Source organism: Aplidium turbinatum, chromosome 15, assembly GCF_918807975.1.
Source record: "Aplidium turbinatum chromosome 15, kaAplTurb1.1, whole genome shotgun sequence".
Taxonomy (NCBI): Eukaryota; Metazoa; Chordata; class Ascidiacea; order Aplousobranchia; family Polyclinidae; genus Aplidium; species Aplidium turbinatum.
Window position 1 is genome coordinate 1430674 of NC_137486.1, and position 20408 is coordinate 1451081.

Genomic DNA, 20408 nt, shown 5'->3' on the forward strand with positions numbered 1-20408 from the left:
CAACGAGTGCTCTGTTGCTTGATTTTATTGCTACTTAAGAAGTGGCTAAGGCACTGGTTGCCAAGATTTCGATCAAACAGCTTTGTTGCATGTCAAGTGTTGTTAGGGTTAGGGTTTTGCTCTCTGCCCAGGTCTTCAAAGTTTCTCAAATCACTTCTTTTTTAAGCCAATGCACATTGCACAACCAATTTTTAAATGTCGTAATTAGAGATGTACCAATACCAATATTTTGGCCGATACCGACATCACTTTTTTAGGCCGATACTGATATTTTGGCGGATACTTTAGTGTTATTAAAAGAAGCAATTTTGGTATTAGCAAGGAATTATTTCAAATGCTAAGTTTTACTTTATTTGCATAAAACTATTAAAAAAAGCTTTGAATTGGCATAATTTATTAAAGATTCAAGAATCCCATCTCAACCGCATTGTTGTGTCATAATAGTAGGTTTTAGTAATGAAAGGCCACCGTGGTTGAGGACTGGGGTATAAGGGAAGAAAAGAAACATTACATCATAATTGGGGTTTCTGAAAAATTAATAAAGTGTTTGCGCAATCTCTCCAAATAGGCTATCATAATTGATAATAAGATGTAAAATGTAAACCAAGTCATTTGTGTAGTTGTAAAAAAATTATTCGACAAGTAATGTGCAACCTAAGGGCGCTTGCCGTTTGGTTGAGAAGCTTTTGCCAGGACAAGACTAACCAGGTAGCAAAAATGTATAATTTTGCATCGTTTTTACGTTGCTTAACGTTTAAAAAAATCATGTAACTTGGTTGTTTTTAGTAAGCTTGTTCTATCAGTTTGTGATTTAATTTCCACCTTTTGTTGTAATAAACTCATCAAGCTTAAACAATGTCATGGCAGAGAAAGTAGGCTCAAAAGGAAAGCAATGGGACTACGAATCCATACTAAATCAATCAATAAATGGTCTTGTTGCGCCTAAGATGACAACCTCATTGTGAAGAAAGGAGCGTTCTTCCCGGTTATCAGCACACGGCTGAGCACTCACTAGTCACTAATACAACGAGCAGTTGCGATTCGCTAACCATAATGGTGTATAGCTTCCACGCTAGACATTTAGACCATGTCTTCCAACCTTATCACTAGGGCAACCAATTTTTTGACCTAAAAGCTTGAAATTTTGATTTTATAATTTACAAATTTTGACCAATCGCTTTCTGCGTTTGCAATCCAAATGCGAAATACAAAGCATATTAGAAATCAAACCGTTATGTAAGGATGTATTATTTTTTCTAATGAAATGAAAAAAAAAACGTGGAAGACTCAACGACACCACAGCAGCTAACGAACAGGTAACGAAAGTCACTCGAAAAACAGCAAAAGATAAATATAGAGTGTCTACAAATATCCCGAAATTATTGAGAGGGTTCTGCGGTATTTTACTTCGACATCAAATAATGCTTCACATTATCGCCTTTGAAGTTCCTGTCTTCTGTCATTCACCTTTAGGTGTTGAGGTAAACTCAGAAGCATAATCAAGCAGTGTATTACAAACTTTAGAAGAATGTGATTGTTTAACTTTAGGCATAATTATAGGCTAACTAAAGACAAATTTGACAACATCAGGAAGCTGAAGCTCAATACTACAGTATATGTATAATGGTTTGAGCATTCACCTAACCAAGAACAAAGACAACGTCACCTGCCTTCCACGCCTAGCCTACTTAATATTCAATCGTCAGTAGTGGGTGAAACAAAATTTATTACCTCAGAACTTGCAACAAATGGATTAATACGTCAGAATAAAAACAGAAATTGCAACAAAAAATCAGTATATGTGTAGCAGACCTTTCCAATCCCCGGACTTTCTTTTGTTTTCATCTATATTGTGACTTCTCTGCATGGGTTTTCAATGCTGATTTCAAAAATATGCATACATTTTTTTTCGATCAACGTCTGCGAAGTTATTCGCTGTTGCTTAGCAACAACTTTTCATAAAAATTACAAAAATCCACTTTAAAACCTCTTTACTTTTAACCTAGTATGCTGATATCTAGATAATCTGAAAGCATTTCTTCTGCTGAAGAATTAAAAAAAAAAATTAATAAAATTGGACGGTTGGTACTAGAGTTATGACTGTTTTAGTACCCAGATTATGCAGTCATGCATGACTGATTTTTGTTAATTTATTGCCAAATGATACTAGAAAAATGGTGAAAGTTGCTGTCAAGGGGTTTTTTGGGGGTAAGGAGTTCAAAAAATGTATTAAAAAGTGTCTCCGAGCAACAGAAAAAAAAATTATTAAAAAATTGATACGAACAGTCATGCATGAATGATTTTGTCGCAGTCGCTTTATTCCTACAACGAGATGTATTCCTTAGGCACCACAAACGTTAAATGCCTGGAGTCATATACAGTATAACGTGGAACCGATTATCTCAATGTTGCTAACATCTGGGTACCCATTGCACTTGATGTTAGAATACACGCTTCATTGCTCGGAAAAAGCTTTGATCAAGTGCAAGATGGTCACGGTCTGCCACAATTTCAATAGCATCTCTCACTCAGCATAATGTAGTCTATGTATCTAAATCATGTAGCAAAAAATGGATTTTAAAAGTCAGCTGAACTTAACGATAACCTTCTGTAATTCATTTCAGGTTTCACTATTGATCAGTTAGCATTTTCTACTTGTTTGATGATAGAACGTATTGTATGCACTTCTACTGTCTAATATTTCGTGTTCCGTGTGTATTCATGTATCCATCATGGAGCTGAGGAAAAAGAAAATGAACAATGGTGGTTTGCTTAGTAATTTGCAGCCTTTAAAACATTTAAAGGAAGGACAATTTAAACCAACTGCTGGAGATGTTCTTCAGAAATACATACGGTATATCATCTTCAATTAAATCCTCATAGCCACCAGAGTGGGAAGCTCGCAGCTTGGGATACAGCAGTATGTCCAGCAAAAGTATGGCAGCCTGCTTGCATTCCACTGATGACAAAACAAAATATCCAAAACAAAATTATTCGTTTGGTTGATGAATACAAGAAATACAAACATGCCAAAAAGGAATCTGCTGCCTTAATTAAATTTCGAGAAACACTGACAACACGATTTATGATATCTGCTAAGAATGCCGAAAATCTTATTAACAAAAACAAAACATTGCTACCAGAAAATAAGGCAGAAGGTATACAACTTCTTAAATTACTTGAAACAAACCAACATGCATCTCTTGGACCCCTTGATAGAAAGAGGTTGAAACGTTTCAAGAATTATGCATTGAAGAATCGAATAAAGGTAATAAAGTATGGTGTATGTTTGTTCCCAGTATGCTTAACAGCCTAATGATTTTTAAAGTAACATACCTATTAATTTTTGATACGGATGCATAAACAAGACGTTTTTTACAAATAAATGCAGATTCTCAGTGCAAATTCGACTTAAATTATTGGGAAGATGACATCAGAAGATGACGAGGAGAGTAAATTAAGTCCTGAGGTAGATAGCTGAGAATCTGCATTTATCTGTAAAAAACGTCTTGTTTATGCATCCGTATCAAAAATTAATAGGTATGTTACTTTAAAAATCATTGGGCTGTTAAGCATACTGGGAACAAACATACATTATACTTTATTCGATTTTTTAATGCATGATTCTTGAAGCGTTTCAATCTCTTCTATCAAGGGGTCCTAAAGATGCTGGTTGGTTTGTTTCAAGTAATTTAAGGAACTGTATACCTTCTGCCTTATCTTCTGGTAGCAATGTTTTGTTTTTGTTAAAAAGACTTTCGGCATTCTTAGCAGATATCATAAATCGTGTTGTCAGTGTTTCTCGAAATTTAATTAAGGCAGCAGATTCCTTTTTGGCATGTTTGTATTTCTTGTATTCATCAACCAAACGAACAATTTTGTTTTGGATATTTTGTTTTGTCATCAGTGGAATGCAAGCAGGCTGCCATACTTTTGCTAGACATACTGCTGTATCCCAAGCTGCGAGCTTCCCACTCTGGTGGCTATGAGGATTTAATTGAAGATGATATACCGTATGTATTTCTGAAGAACATCTCCAGCAGTTGGTCTAAATTGTCCTTCCTTTAAATGTTTTAAAGGCTGCAAATTACTAAGCAAACCACCATTGTTCATTTTCTTCTTCCTCAGCTCCATGATGGATACATGAATACACACGGAACACGAAATATTAGACAGTAGAAGTGCATACAATACGTTCTATCATCAAACAAGTAGAAAATGCTAACTGATCAATAGTGAAACCTGAAATGAATTACAGAAGGTTATCGTTAAGTTCAGCTGACTTTTAAAATCCATTTTTTGCTACATGATTTAGATACATAGACTACATTATGCTGAGTGAGAGATGCTATTGAAATTGTGGCAGACCGTGACCATCTTGCACTTGATCAAAGCTTTTTCCGAGCAATGAAGCGTGTATTCTAACATCAAGTGCAATGGGTACCCAGATGTTAGCAACATTGAGATAATCGGTTCCACGTTATACTGTTTATGACTCCAGGCATTTAACGTCTGTGGTGCCTAAGGAGTACATCTCGTTGTAGGAATGAAGCGACTGCGACAAAATCATTCGTGCATGACTGTTCGTATCAATTTTTTAATAATTTTTTTTTCTGTTGCTCTGAGACACTTTTTAATACATTTTTTGAACTCCTTACCCCCAAAAAACTCCTTGACAGCAACTTTCACCATTTTTCTAGTATCATTTGACAATAAATTAACAAAAATCAGTCATGCATGACTGCATAATCTGGGTACTAAAACAGTCATAACTCTAGTACCAATCGTCCAATTTTATTAATTTTTTTTTAAATTCTTCAGCAGAAGAAATGCTTTCAGATTATCTAGATATCAGCATACTAGGTTAAAAGTAAAGAGGTTTTAAAGTGGATTTTTGTAATTTTTATGAAAAGTTGTTGCTAAGCAACAGCGAATAACTTCGCAGACGTTGATCGAAAAAAAATTTATGCATATTTTTGAAATCAGCATTGAAAACCCATGCAGAAAAGTCACAATATAGATGAAAACAAAAGTCCGGGGATTGGGGAGGTCTTAATTGTGTAGCTTTAATAAAATATCAACAGAGAGAAAAAAAAACTACGTTAAAAGAAAATTTTGACCTAACCAAGAAATTGGACTTTTTTTTACTTAATAACTTTGAAATCTCTCTTCGTGTCAGCCTGAAATTTAGTTTTACAAACTCTGAACGAGGCAGAAAAATTTTGACTTTATTGACTTGTGGTTGCCCTACTTATCACATATTCCTTCATTACGTAATGTCTTATAAGAATGAATTGAAAACGAGTCTATTCACTAAAAATGAGAGCAATGGGACAACGAATCCTCACCGAACCAATCAGTAAAAGATCTTGGAAAAAGCCTACTGATCTCTGGAGCTGACGTAAACCTTAAAAATATGGACTTATTCTTGATATGGAATTTGACTACAGTACATATATTAAATATCGATTAATGGATATTTTGTTCCACTGAACTTCTAAGTCAAAACGTATTTGTTTACCACCACCAAACCACTTGTGTCGATCGAAATTGTTAATTCATTCATTCATGACGTCGTATGGATGAAAAACTTTATAAGTTTTGTACTCTGCTGAGAGTAAAAAGAAACACAAATGATAAATATTGGAAAATTGAGTCTCCTTCACAACTTAAGAATCGAACAACGCAAAACTGCTGAAACATAACGTTTTGTTTGAGTGAAAGAATCACTGTAAGCAACCAATGCCAAAAGGTGCGCGCAAGAAGTCATGGGAATGTGAGGAATCAAAAATTTGAACAGGTCGTTATTTTTTTACATCAATGTGACGTTAGTTACTACTTTAAAAAATCTATATCTCTGCTTCTGTAGAAAAACCGCAGCAAACGCCTTTTTTATATGTTTAGTATCGGCCACAGTATAAGCTAAATTTTGCTGATACCGATACTCAAAAAATGGCCGATATCACCGATACCGATATATCGGTACATCTCTAGTCGTAATCTATGAATCATACTGCAAACTCAGAAACTGTGAGAACCGCTGCCCGAGACCAATGATTTTCAACCTCAACTATTAAATCGCTTTGTTGGTTGTTTTGATTGGGGAATCTCTATCCTCGACTTGGAAATCTTGTATGAGAGCTTAATCCTGGCAGATTTGCATACTTGTAAAGATGCAACCACTGATGCAGGCCCTGTCATCGAGTGAAGTTTCCGCTTGTTGCCGAGGAATTATTCCATCTATTAGGTGCCAAAGCATGGAGAACAGTCCTTGAATGCGTTGATCAAGCACACACCCCGAAATTCGAACCAGCGCGGCTTGATCTTGAGTGGGGCGCTTAACCACTGAGTTATAGGGGTAAGGGTTTGAGTTTGGCTCCATTTGGGCAGCATAGAAAAAGGTTGAGAACCACTGGGCCAAGTAGTGCGCGTATTTGTAATCTGCAAGTCGCTGCAGCAGATGGGATGTTTTGATCAATCAGAAGGCAAGATTTAACGCGGCTGAAAGAATTTTCGCGGAAAAAGTTTAGTAACTCAGGTTTCTCACAACCCTATGATGTTGAAATTTACATAAGCAAGCCAGCCACACACTTACCTTCATACCAGCAACACACACAACACTGGGGTGAGTTGCTGGTGGTGAAGGTGAAGCTTCTGTTCCTGACAAGTTCCATAATCATATGGACCATGTGTCGGTCAGGAAGCAGGCAAAGCAGCTTATATGTAAAGGCCATGGTGCCGTGCATTGTTGTAGGCAGCTGTAAGATCTAGGAAGAGAGCGCCTACTTTTTTGTCTTAAATTAATCCTTGATGTCTTGTGTCAAGAACGTAACCAGAGCCACGGTGGATTTTCCGTACCGAAACCCAGCTTCAGGTTCGTTCTTGCTTTGGAAGAACCTGGTTAATGATTGGGCTGACAAGAGAATCGATCAGCCTTTCGAGGATTTTGAAAGGAACACAGAGGAGGGATATCGGATGATAACTCTTTGGGTCCTCTGGTGGCTTGTGAGGCTTAGGGATCACAACTGCTAAAGCTCTTCTCCACATGTTTGGAATTGTGAAGTGGTGCATGCAAGAAAGAGAGGAATCTACGTAACCAGGACTTGAGGTCAGGGCCAGCATGGAGCACAAGCTCAGGGTAGATCTTATCCGCCCTGGAGACTTGCGTGGTTTCACTAGGCGGAGGTAAACTCTTCTGGAGTGAAGTCTCGTTTCTTTCTTGTTTCAGACTTGTTTCTGAGCTGCGACTTTGACACAACACATTACGAAACCGTTGGATACTTCGGTGTTCATTCACGCAAACCCGTTTTTTTATCACACCTGCTGCACAAGCAAAATATTGACAATAATGTTTCGCTGTTTTAACACTGTGTTTAACACCCAAACTTTATAAAAGGGACTATCAAATGTTTCAAAGATGTCTTCGACGACTGTTGGTATCCCAAAATAATATCAATAAAACATCAGATAATTACCTGCGCCGTCAGCTTCACGTCATCAATCGGCCTCGTCGTCATCATCGACTAACACCAGGAATTCTTTCTTCTCCTCAAAGTAAAACTGTAAGACATGTAATTTGATTAACGATACCTTTGTAAACAATCTCGCTGCCTCCTTGTAAGGTTAAATAAAGACTCCTCCAAAATAAGTACTCTTCACTCTATTCCATAATTCAGAATAACTCCGCCAATAGTCCAATACGTATTTACAGTATTAAACAATTATTAATTCCCTAGTTACAATAGGACTCCTTCAGAAAAGAAATTAACTTGTTAATGATAACTTATGCCACGGACACTTTATTCTTGTAGAAATATTTTCGGTCCCTTTGTGTAATCTTTTCCCGAGAAAGGATCATTGGCAATTGAGGCCTACAGCTTTTTTTCTGGTACTCTTTTCTTTGCTTCACCTTTATGTTCGTTTGCTCACCTTTCTACAAAGCAGAGGAGCTGGTGTAGTTCTGCTACTCTGCGTGGTTGATGGTAGCATTTCAGATTTTGTTTAGGTTTTTACCTAAGTTTACATAGTTGTATGATGTTTGCTTGCGAGTAATTTGTCATCTGTTTCAGTAGATTACAGCTTTTATCACATACATTCGAAAATGCCTAACGTACGATTAGAGGACATCCACGTCCGCATAAATTTGAAGATATTGCTAAAGCACGTGAAAACGAAGAGTGACAAGGGCAACTTTCAGGGCATTAAAACAATCAAATCGATTTAGGCACTTGCCAAAAGCTGGTTTAATTTTCATCAAAACTATTTCAGTCAAGCTAAGTGATTGTTGTGTACTCAATGCAGATTAGCCAATGAAGCTTTTTGCGCATCTTTTCTTTGTTTTATTACGGTTCGTTTACTCAATTCACTACAAGACAAATGAAATTTCTCGGACAGTTGCGGCCACGCATTTTAACTACAAATAACTTTTATGTTACTGCCATCGTGCCTGCTTTGTTACATTTAGCGGACTTTTCCAGATTTTAGCAACTTTTGGTAACTGTCTGAATGAAACTTTATAAAAATAATGCTTCAACGTCTTTTTGCTGTCTTTCCTAGGTGACAAATTGGGTTTTAACATCACAAAGCTTTTCAAAAATGAAGACGATTTGAGGCAGACAATTCCAGTCAATTTCGTTTCAGCCGATTGCTAACAGTTTGATTAAACGTTTTTTATCTTGCTTTTTTTCATTTTTTACTACAGTACTTTTCCAAGGCAACAAAATGCCTTTAAGTTCACAAATGTAGATACAAGCGCACTGTTTTAGCCTGATGCTGCACGTTCGCTATGGTAGCAACGGTTTGCACTAGATTTCGAAACACTGTTCCCCAGTCATATGCTATGACAAATAGGACTCGTTAATCGTCATAGTGCATCACAAGAACAACTTCTTTGTTTGAACGTTTTGCTTTCTTTGCCACTCCAAGGATGAAGAGGCCTTTTCCAACCCTTGAGCAGAGGCTGTGATTCGGGGTAGATGTTTGGGCAGGTGTCGGGCAGCCATTCATGATAGATAGCTCAGTTGCAGATTGTGTGGTCATCGGTACCTTTCTCCTCGCCACACTCTCAAATCATGGATGGTGCCATTCTCCATTTATGCATTGCTTATTTAAGTGAAACAACTTGGGGCCAATGAGGTTGCGATTGAGCTGCACACAGGCTTTTCTTGGGATAAACATTTCAGTTGGGTGGAGGATAGTGTAGAAGATGAAGCTTTGAGGTTTTGTGGAGTCTCAAGAGAGGTTATCTGCACTAAGTATTCCGTATTGAAGGTGACATTCTGAGGCGAATAAATTGTGATGAGATTTTGAATGATTTTGCTACGAGAAAAGCTAGAAAACAAACTTTTAGTCAAATTGAGTATTTTTGATAACAATAGTTAATTTCTTATGTGTTTTAAACCAGACTATTTAGTGAGAAAGTAACATCATAATCATTAAGTTCCTTCCTCTCGTCGAGGGTTGGAGGCAGTAAAGCACCAACTTTCTCTGTTGTGAAATTTTTCTTTTACAGTTTTGTTATCAAGTCCTGACCAGGCTTTAATATCATTAGTCCAAATTTTTGTGGTCTGCCTTTATTTCGTTTTCCATTCATTTTCCTTCGAGTAGTTGTATTTGCATAAAATCATTGCTAATCATATGACCAAAATACTTCAGTTTTCTTGTATTAACTGTTTGTAGAATCGCCATGTTGGTTTGTATTCGAAATAGTACATATTCGTTTGTGATTTTATCCTCTATGAAACTTTAATCATTCTTCTATAAACCTAGAAAACAAATCAATAGCTTTTTTCCTAAAGTCTGAACCTTAAAACATTTGTCCAGGCAAACACTCACAAAAGTATTTCAATAAAATTTAATTTATGTTGTGGAACCGGTTTTCGTTCATTAGAACTCTTCAGCACAACTTGATCGAAACAAAAAAATTAGCCTACAATATAAAAGGATGTCAGCACAACTGGACCAAAATTGTTTCTAGTTTTTCCATCCCTTGTCACCTATTTCTGCCGCATTGATTGCTTAACCTTTTGTATAATGCGAGTTTTGCATGATGATGTAATAGAAGCGTTTGTTCTAGATTTCACCGACATAGCATTTCTGTTATCCTTCTACTTAGTAAATTTTATTTGAATTTTCACTTTTCAACTGTTTGAACTAGCTTGAGTAAGTAACGGCAATCAAATTATAGTATTCGATAGTTGCGGTGTTGTTAAAACAATGAAGAAGAAATAAAAAAAATGTGGAAGTCATGAACATTTTTATCTAATTAATATGTAATTTTTCGTTCGTTTTGGTCCAGTTGTGCTGACATCTTTTATATTGTAAGCTAATTTTTTGTTTCGACTCAGTTGTGCTGAAGAGTTCTAATGAACGAAAACCGGTTCCACAACATACATTAAATTTTTTGAAATACTATTGTGATTGTTAGCCTGATCAAATGTTTTAAGGTTCAAACTTGAGAAAAAAAGCTAGCGATTTGTTTTCTTAGTGATTGCTTTCTGTGTTAGGTAGATCGCCCATTTGAGGAAGTGTCATAGTACCAGATCACCTTTTCCAGTTAGTTTTTCCCACTTTTGATTCTTCTATAAACCTATTAGTTTTCTTTCTAAGGGTTCCTTTCTTTTCTAAACTGCTGCATCCTTGAACTGACCTACCATGCCTGTTATAAAGTTGTGCTGAAGAGAATTTAATATTCGACATCGCGATACACAACATGATAACTTAAGCAATGAAATCACAAATCACAGGTTGTTGTTGGCCGCTTGGGCAACCAACAACAACCTCGCCCTCTTATACGATCCTAAGGGCGCACCGAGCTTCCACTCCGGTCGTTGGAACACTGGCACGAACCCAGACCTGGCTTTCGCAAGTGATGACCCCGATGATCGCCAGCCGGACAGACGTGTGTTAGAGAAGTTCCCAAGGTCTCAACACCGACCCTCGCTAATCACGGCCCCCTTGCTTGCCACACCTATTCCGAGCAAGCCTGCCAAGCGATGGAACTTCAGAAAGGCCGATTGGGAATACTACAGCTTCCTCACAAACGAAGCTACGCAGTACCTCCCATCCCCACACACCATTAAAGTGGATGAAGCCTACCAGGACTTCTGTGATGCAATCATATCTGCGGCAAAAGACTCCATCCCGCGAGGTCGACGGAAAAACTACATACCTTGCTGGGATGTGGAGTGCGACAGGCTTTACCGCGACTTCCTCCGTTCCCCCCAGGGTACCGCCACCACCAACTCAGCAACAGCCCTGCTGGCAAGATTGGATTCAAAGAGGAAGAAGCGCTGGACAGAAGCCATAGACTCAATCGACTTCACGCACTCCAGCCGCACAGCATGGAGTACACTCAACAACCTCACTGGCAGATCACGTGCCTCTCGTCGCCAATGCCCCATTTCAGCAAATGCCATCGCCTCACAACTTGTGAAAAATGGAGTGCACAGAACGAGAGACCGTGAATCAGACAAGTCCGTCCTCAAGGAAATGACGGACCTCTGGAAGGTCCCAACACCTGTCGAGGGCAACATCTCTGGTGAGTTTAACCCAGAAGAATTTGCCTCCGCCCTCCAGCACCTAAAGCCAGGCAAATCCCCGGGCCTTGACCACCTATGCCCGGAACTAATACTCCAAGCTGCCCCCTCTATGAGGTCCTGGTTAAAAGAATTCCTTTCCTGCTGCTTGCGTCACCTGCGCATCCCAAGAATCTGGAGAAGAGCCCTAGTGGTTGCAGTCCCAAAGCCGAAGAAGCCCCCAGGGGATCCGAAGAGCTACCGCCCCATCTCTCTGCTCTGTATCCCTTTCAAGATACTCGAAAGACTTATCTACGCCCGTGTCGAACCGATAATAGACCCTCAGCTCCCTCGGGAACAAGCCGGCTTTCGCCACGGAAGATCAACTGTAGACCAGGTCACTCTGATGACCCAAGACATCGAGGACAGCTTCTCGGCAAAAAAGAAGGCTGGCGCCGTGTTTGTCGATCTCACGGCTGCCTACGACACTGTATGGCACAGCGGCCTTACCTGCAAACTACTCCGTCTCCTTCCTGACAGGCACATGGTCCATATGATTATGGAACTTGTGCAAAACCGCAGCTTTACCCTTTCCACCGGTAGCGGCTGACGAAGTAGACTACGTCGACTCAGGAACGGCGTCCCACAGGGCTCTGTCCTGGCTCTCCTCCTCTTTAACACTTACATCTATGACCTGCCTGACACCATCTCCAGGAAGTATGCTTACGCAGACGATCTAACTCTCCTGCATCCAGCCGGAGATTGGCAATGAAGAGGAACCTAAGCCAGGACATGTCAACTATATCAACATATCTCCAGAAATGGAAGCTACAGCTCAGCAAGGCAAAGACAGTGTCGGCGGCCTTCCACCTAAACAACAAGGAAGCAAAACGTGAGATCAACATTACCACCGATGACAAACACCTCCCCTACTGCGCCGAACCCACCTACCTCGGCGTAACCCTGGACAGGTCACTCACGTACCGACGACACCTGGAGTCACTGCGCAAAAAACTATCTGCGCGCGTTGCACTTTTGAGGTGGCTGGCGGGTTCCGGCTGGGGAGCTGATGCAAAAACCCTTCGCACAGCTACCTTGGCCCTCGTCCATTCTACCGCCGAGTACTGCGCACCAGTGTGGTGCCGCAGCTCTCACACCCGCCACATTGACACCGCCATCAATGACGCACTACGCACTGTGACTGGATGCCTGCGTCCCACTCCAACGGACTGCCTTCCCATCCTTGCAGGCATCCAACCTGCTGAGCTTCGCCGTAAAGGAGCCATGATTTCCCTTGCTCATCGCGCACTGGACCCCGACCATCTCCTCCACAGTACATTCCAGCGCCTACCTGGAGGACAGCAGCGACTGAAATCAAGACGCCCATTTGTGCCCGCCGCACGACAGCTTCTGAACAACGTTGAAGATCTTGGAATAAGTGCGGCACACTGGACGAACTACACATGGAACATGGAGTGGCAAAACAACACCTCCCGACTCCGTGATTTCCTACCCGACGTCGATCCCCACCCTCCGGGAATGTCCCTCGCAAGACTTGCGTGGGTCCGGCTTAACCGCCTACGAACCGGCGTCGGTCGCTTTCGTTCAGACATGTGCAAATGGGGCCTGGCTCCCTCACCAGGATGCGAGTGTGGCGCCACAGACCAGACAGTAGATCATGTCGTCCATGACTGCCCAATCCATCAACCACCACATGGAGCGCTTGGACTGAAGGCCCTGGATGACGAGACTGTCGAGTGGCTGATGACATCATGCCCAAACATATAGTCCAGAAGAACAGCTCATACGACGAAGAAGAACATGATAACTTGATAGACTTGTAGTACATTTTTCTTGAACATATCATTATCAGGCAGTGCATCCTATGGATCCGTAATTGGGCCTCTCTCTAGCACCAACTTGCTGGGTGTGCAGTTGTTCTTTTGCGTTATATTGCCTTTCTCAAAATTTTTGCATTCTTCCATAAACCCGCATTTCAAATGTCTCTAGTCATTTTACTATTTGTGATGACAATGTCCATGTTTCTGCGTTGTAAAGTAACGTAGTCCTGATATAGCATTTCATAATTTGTTAGATGAAATTCCTGCGGAACTTCTGAAACAACTGGGAGAAAGGGATTGCATAACATGACGAAGCTAATAAACAAGATGTACAACAGTGGTGAAATCCCAATACCAAAAATAACAAAAACAATGAGATGTGAAGAACACAGGACTATAAGTCTGATTTCACACGCCAGAAAAATTCTGCTACACATTATCGAAAAAGAATAACCTCAATAATACAACAACAAATTGATGAAAATCAAGTGGGATATAAAAAAGGATTCGGAACAAGAAATGCAGTTTTCCTCCTACGAACAATTGGCGAACGGAGAATAGAAAAAGGAAAATACACTTACATTGCATAGTGCATACATAGCTTACAGCAAAGCACTTGACAGGATAAAACATACCAAATTACTACAATTGCTCGAAAAAATTTAATGTCCCGTTCTTAAAAAGAAGACTTACAAAAACATATATTTTAAACAAACAGCAGCAGTTCGAAGTGGTAGCAGTCTCACAGAATTTTTCCCAATACTCAAAGGAGTTCGGTAGGGATGCATCCTTTCACCAATAGTATTCAATTTATACAGCGAAGCAGTATAAATTTCAAGGAAACATTAACAACACTAAACAAAAACGGAGTCAAATTCAACGGTCAAGTAGTAAGCGACATAAGCTACGCAGATGACATTGTCGCTGACACAGAAGAAAAACTGCAAGAAAGTATGGACAAAATCAATTAAACCAGTAAAAAATACGGTATTTACGGTGTTGGGAGACGTTTGTGTTGGCCAAACAAATTTCTACCTTGTCTGGGTCAGGTGGAATAGTGGCATGACTTGCTGGAAGTGGTCAAATCTCATCTGCATCTAGTGTTGTTAAAAATTGATTGTATAGCTTTCTCTCCATGACGTTGGTTGTAGCTCCGTGCATACTAGTTGTACAATTCCCCCTTTAATGATCCTCCGCAAGGATCTTTGGCTCCGACAATATGTAGGCTACAGTTAGTTTCTAACTAACGCTTAAAAGCTTAAATAACAGGCCAATAATGTTGACGATTTAGTTATAATGGGAAACAGTTAGAAATGTATGTTAGATGGAAAAATGAATTGGAAAAGAAAGGTTTAAAAGTGAATATGAATATAATGAAAGCAATGAGAACAAGCATAAAATGTACAAATGAGGTATTGGCAGTCAATGTTATGGACCCATGAGCTGTATGTGTCAAGAGAGTAATGCCATGAGTAATTCTATTCAGTGTAATAAATGCAAGTATTGGGTGCACAAGAGATGTTCAGACATTCATGGAAAATGTGATTAATCTTTACCAGAAACAATAAAAGTAATTTCGTTTTGATTTTATAAATGCAAAAATAGGAAATTAAAGTTTTGTAGCACAGCTTCAAATAAACTTCCTTACATTAAATGAACTTAATTAAAATCGAACCAGATCGAACGAAAATGAAAAACGCCATACTCGAGTTTCACCCGTTTCGTGATCATCAGTAGTGCACATCCAAGTTGTCTTGAGCTAGATTCAAATTTTGGACTTGATGGAAAGTGTGGACGTCCTTGACTTAAGTGCAATTTTTCTGCACACTTGGAAATCCAGGTATCATGCATTGAACGCAATAAAGATCGAAGTTAACAGCAGTTTTACTGTCTTGAGACGTGGTGGAGTGGTTAAGACAGAATGCTAGACAGTGGACACCGTAATACAATCTTGATGAAGATTCTATTCCCACACATATTTATTCGCAAAGTGATGATTTCTTTTTTACCACAAGCGAAACCATTGTTTTCTCAAGCCATGTTTAGTCGGAATCCTGCAGTCGTAAAACGCTGGTATGTACAGTTGTACACCATAACATGCTGCGCTTTTACATTGGATGACGGTATACTCGGAGCAGCACAGAACCACCAACCAACTGGTTGTGTTTTCAGTCTTTTGACAAAGGCAGTCACGCTGGCAAAAAAAACGTCAAAAATAAAACTGGTTGTCATTTTCAGCAACTAGGCTGAAGTTAGAAAAAGAAAACAAGAAATTTTACATTTGATACTTAAGTTCTTTACAAGTACTTCTTTTAAAATGCAATCTGCAATCAACTATTGACTACTTTACAATCTTTCTCTCTCCATTTTGCTTCAAAAAAGCTTGGTCTTCATTCCGAAATATCGGGGTCGACTAGTTGTCTGCAGTGCCTGCTATTTCTCTATATTGTTGGCATCTGCAATTTTCAAGTTTCTTTTTGTCATGTCCACTTTCACGGTGTCATCCGACGTTTTTCTGGTCTTCTATTACTCATTTTTCCTGTCACTACCACATTCCAAACTCGCTTTGCCAAATTGTCTCATTCATTCGTTCAAAATGTCCAACCCATCTCAGATGATGTCCACACAAGTACTTGTAGCTCTCACAAACTTTCTCTGACGTCACCCACTATTGTTTCGCTAGAATTCTGGAATCTATGTAATCTGTGCAACACCGTATGCGTAAAGCGCAATCCCGCATCACACAATGGAATTTAAAGCATTGGATTTTTAAGAATGCTTTATCGCACTCTGGCAATTGCGCCACTCATACGTAGTTTTACGGTCTCCTTACTTTGTGTGTTCGTGAATAGTGATTGCATTACTCCCAGCAGTACATTTCCAATCAAACCTGGGGTTCCTTTTTAAGTGGCTGCAACAATGGTATTTGACTAACCATGGCCACTTGGAGATGTTGTTATTGAAAAATTAACAGTCTGACTAAAATCTTCGAAGTCAAATTGTCTTTGTTTTTCAATATCTGATGATGTTAAAACCTATTATATCATCTGGGGAAAACAGTAAGGAAGGCAAAAAATACAATTTTTAGAAAATTTAATTTAAACAGTCGCCCAAAGTTGGCAAAATCTGGAAATTTCTGCAAAATGTGACAAATCAGGCCGTATCTTTAGGCAGCCATGGACTAACATACTAACCAAACTAAAAGTTAAACTTCAATTTTCAGTAATGTAGAGCAGCATAACGTTGTTATTATGTTTCTGGCTTCAGGGCTGTTAGTCTTTAGTTCTGGTGTTTTTTGTTGAATGTTCTAGGTTTTGGATTCCATTATGCTTGCTGTGTTAAACTTTTGTTCCTATACCTAGATTTAGAACAAATGTAACACTGAAGACCATCGTGTCCTAATCACCTCTCGCCACCATCGTGGCCAGAAATGTTATCGTCCTAACGACAACCGTGTATGAGCGGGGGTCTCATCATGCAGGATGCCACATACTCCTCAATATCTTCAACATATGTCCACTCTCACAAGACACCATAAGCTATCTCAACCTTTAAAAAGGGAAATATACGTACCCATTTTTAAAAAAATTGGCAGGTCAGTTTCTTTTAACTTATAAAAAGAGAAAAATTATAATTAATAGTAATTTTTTAAACATTTTGTACAAAAATTTGCATTTGTTGTAATTTGAGCCATTGACAGCCATATAAAGCAAAACAATTAACAAAATGTATCGTCGCAATTTTAAAAATAGACAATGCATTGCACAGAAATAATTAACTTGACTATGAATTACAAAGAGAAATTTGCATACCTTGTGCAAGACCAAGCCAAAACCAAGTAGCAAGAGAAAGATCCCAATGCCCAGTATGACGTAAGGAATGGCGTGCACAGTGGAAACAAGCAATACGACTTCCGATTTAAAGGTGTGGGCCGTAGCAGCGTCCAGAGCTACGCTCTAAAAAGACCGAACAATACTTCGTTTTGTGATGTACGTCGTACATGCAAATGCAAATAAAGAACTCAAAAGTTTGACAAATCCAATAACCTTTTTGCTCTCAAAACTTACTGAGTGATGCATATTGCATATATTGACAAAGTATGGTGTACCACACAAGAAAGAAAAGTATAGCTTGAAGGAATAATAGGTTTCTGAGAAGCTTGTTCAACGCATTTTTTCAGAAGAAATGTGTCTCTTCTGTCAAGTACAGCCCCAGCTGCCCCACTTATCAACCCACAACAGCTATCCTATCAAAGGGTAACACGGGGACCTGCGTAACCACACTAACCTCATTGAGCCACAGCGTGGGTAGGATAACCTCATTCACATGTTTTGTGTGCTTCAACACCTTGGATTGTTTGAGGTGAACGTTCAACTGCAACCGCTTCATGGCGCCAAACACCGCCCCACTCATCTGGAAAAGATGAGATCAATCAACTGGTAAATACTTTTTTCTGTTTCAGTTGGACCAGTGCTTCCCAATCTTTTTTCAGGTAGCAACTCACTTTTTGCATTTTTTTTATGCAACTCACAATGAGATGTTCTGACCTAACAAACAAAAACAAGTTAATATATGAGAAAGAAACAACGTTTATCTATATGCAAATTTTCTATTACTGCAAAACTTGAGCTTGCATATTATCAGATTAAATCGAGGCATGACAGGAGACAAGCTCACACGCAATAAAGCATTTAAAAACCTTTAACTGCCATGAGTTAAACCCCTAGAAAATACACACTGTCTACAATCACCATCTCTGGTCTTTGACAAAATGCACGGGCCTTACTTTTTCAGAAAGGAAGACTTGTATTTGAAAAGATAAGATCGAAAAGTATGTAAGTCATAAAATGTCAGTTTTGGTATAAGATTTGGACTTCAGTACTTTTTTTCGTAAGTGTGACTTTTTTCTAAAAAAATGTGTAGGCTATTCCTTACATGATTTTTGATAACATTTAGTGTCATATGTGCCGCTGTTGTTTGGCCGCATTGTTGGGGAATTTGTTTTAGCTTTTCAAACAAATTAAAAGAAAAACTTTCCAACTAGTAGTACGTTGGTCAAATCAACACACGCATGATGGTATATGTTGTGTTAAATGTTTATTCCATTTATTTATCGTGTTGTCATACACGTTCAAAAGGTGATTGTGACACCCAAAATCCCATAACTACGTTGCTGAATTACTTGTATTTCTTACACTACAGCAGCATGAATTCGCTACCACTTGCAGTGTGTACAATTAATTGTGTTAAAGATTGTTTTTTGGTGTGGTATATAATTTTAAGAACACTAAGCAACACTGGTTTCGTTGGACACCGTTGCATAGTGTAGTGCTTCCCAACCTTTTTCAGTTTGCAACCTACTTTTAATGCAAGTTTTATTGTGCGACCCACAATGAAATATGACATCGTTACTACTGGCGTGTGTACTGAAATAGTTAATGCGATGCAACACATCTAATTGTTACGTAATCATAATGCAATAATTTCCTATCTAATAGAAAACAGGGAGCACAATTCATGAAAATAGAAAGTCAATAAATGAAATGAAGATAAGAATAGCGATGGCGAAGTACTGTTCAAGACCAAACTGCGGTTTGTGAGATCCATAGTAATGTCGGTATTTGTTAGAAAATTTTAACATTCAATAACATTTAGAAATGCTTTGCGACCCACCAGTGGGTCGCGACCAAGACGATCTCTATAACAGGTCTGGACACCGCACGCCTCGAGTCGAAAACTGGAGACGGATGGTTCTAGCGAGGTTTTAGCTATCACACAAAGTGCTTTTGATTTTTGCGAGTGCATTGTTATTCAGGGAGCTAAATATGCTTAATAACAATAAATTTAAACTAGGCACTGCAGTTTTTTCAGAGAATTTGAGGTTTTTATGTGTGAATCTAGATTAGCCTGGCAGTAAAGCTGCAGAGGCCACCAGGCTAGTGTGTTAAATATGTTTGTACATGAGTTAAAACTAAATCCAAGCTAATTAGTCTAAATTGTGTGCTTTTGAAAGTAACATGTTTCGTAGCTTAGAGACACCTCTAGCCCTAATGTGTTAAGTGATAATGGGCAGAAAGTGTTGTGTTACTGGATGCAGATCTGGTTACGATGGAAATAAACAAATTTTAATGTATCACTTACCCAAGGATAGTGAAGAGAGAGAGAGAGAGAGAGCGCTCTTACTAGAATTGCATCAAAAGTTAATAATATGCAAGGTTTTAACTTAAAAACTATTTTAGATACATTGCAGAGTCGCCAGAAACAAGTACGGTATTTCTTTGGCAGTGGCTATTAAACCGGCTCCGGTCTTTTAATCTGAAACACCATTTGACCGTTCATGACGTCACTATGTATATAGGCACTTTTTTTCTTTTTCTCTTTCAAAGCAAAAGACGAGAAGAAAAAAGGGTGCTCTTTCACAATTCGTCCTGTTGGTCAACTGGATGATGACGTCATCCCACGTTGGAATGGACTATTATAAAGGAGGAAGTACGTGGTGGAAATGCACTGAGTTAGGGTTTAGGGTTAGTAACACAGTACACAGTAACATGTTCTTTTAATTGGCTGTCGTTTAAAGCTTTTATCATTTAAAGTAAACTTTTGACAATGGTTTGAATTTGGTCAAGTTTAGGTGGCCACCAAATGGAGCTCGTACAATTTTAGTACTTGGTATTAACTTAGTTGGTTAGTTACTTAGTTCGCCTTAGTCACTTAGTTACTTAGTTAACTTAGTTACTTAGAAGCCTCTACGAAATCGGAATATCTAGGGAGCTGACATTGTTCAGCCCCCATCTTATGGAGATGCCTCAACGTGGTGTAGAGGTGAACCTAGGCTGAAAACTAGGCTCATTCCTAGCAACTCCTGGGAATAATGGACACACGTAAAAGTCCCCAACGGCAATATCTTTTTGGCGGAAGAGGGCAATGTCTGACGGGCAGGTATCCTGTAAGGCGAGCCTCAATGAACAGAGTACCCGGCAGCCTGTTGCAACCGGTTCCTCTGAATCTGCACGTTCCGATCTTATTGGACCGCAGTGGACATGGAGCTGGC

The 20408-nt window shown here is 39.2% G+C and overlaps 1 protein-coding gene across 1 annotated transcript in view; it reads right to left on the bottom strand.

Moving 5' to 3' along the window:
• LOC145784197 (lysosome membrane protein 2-like) overlaps positions 1 to 20408 on the bottom strand; it is an 87421-nt gene that overhangs the window by 3207 nt on the left and 63806 nt on the right. Inside the window, exons 11-13 of the mRNA XM_082595971.1 lie at positions 17645 to 17770; positions 17170 to 17313; positions 7476 to 7560 (exon numbers count right to left, since the gene is read on the bottom strand). Coding sequence (XP_082452097.1) covers positions 7498 to 7560; positions 17170 to 17313; positions 17645 to 17770 — 333 coding nt within the window. The 3' untranslated portion in view covers positions 7476 to 7497. The remainder of the gene's footprint in view (positions 1 to 7475; positions 7561 to 17169; positions 17314 to 17644; positions 17771 to 20408) is intronic.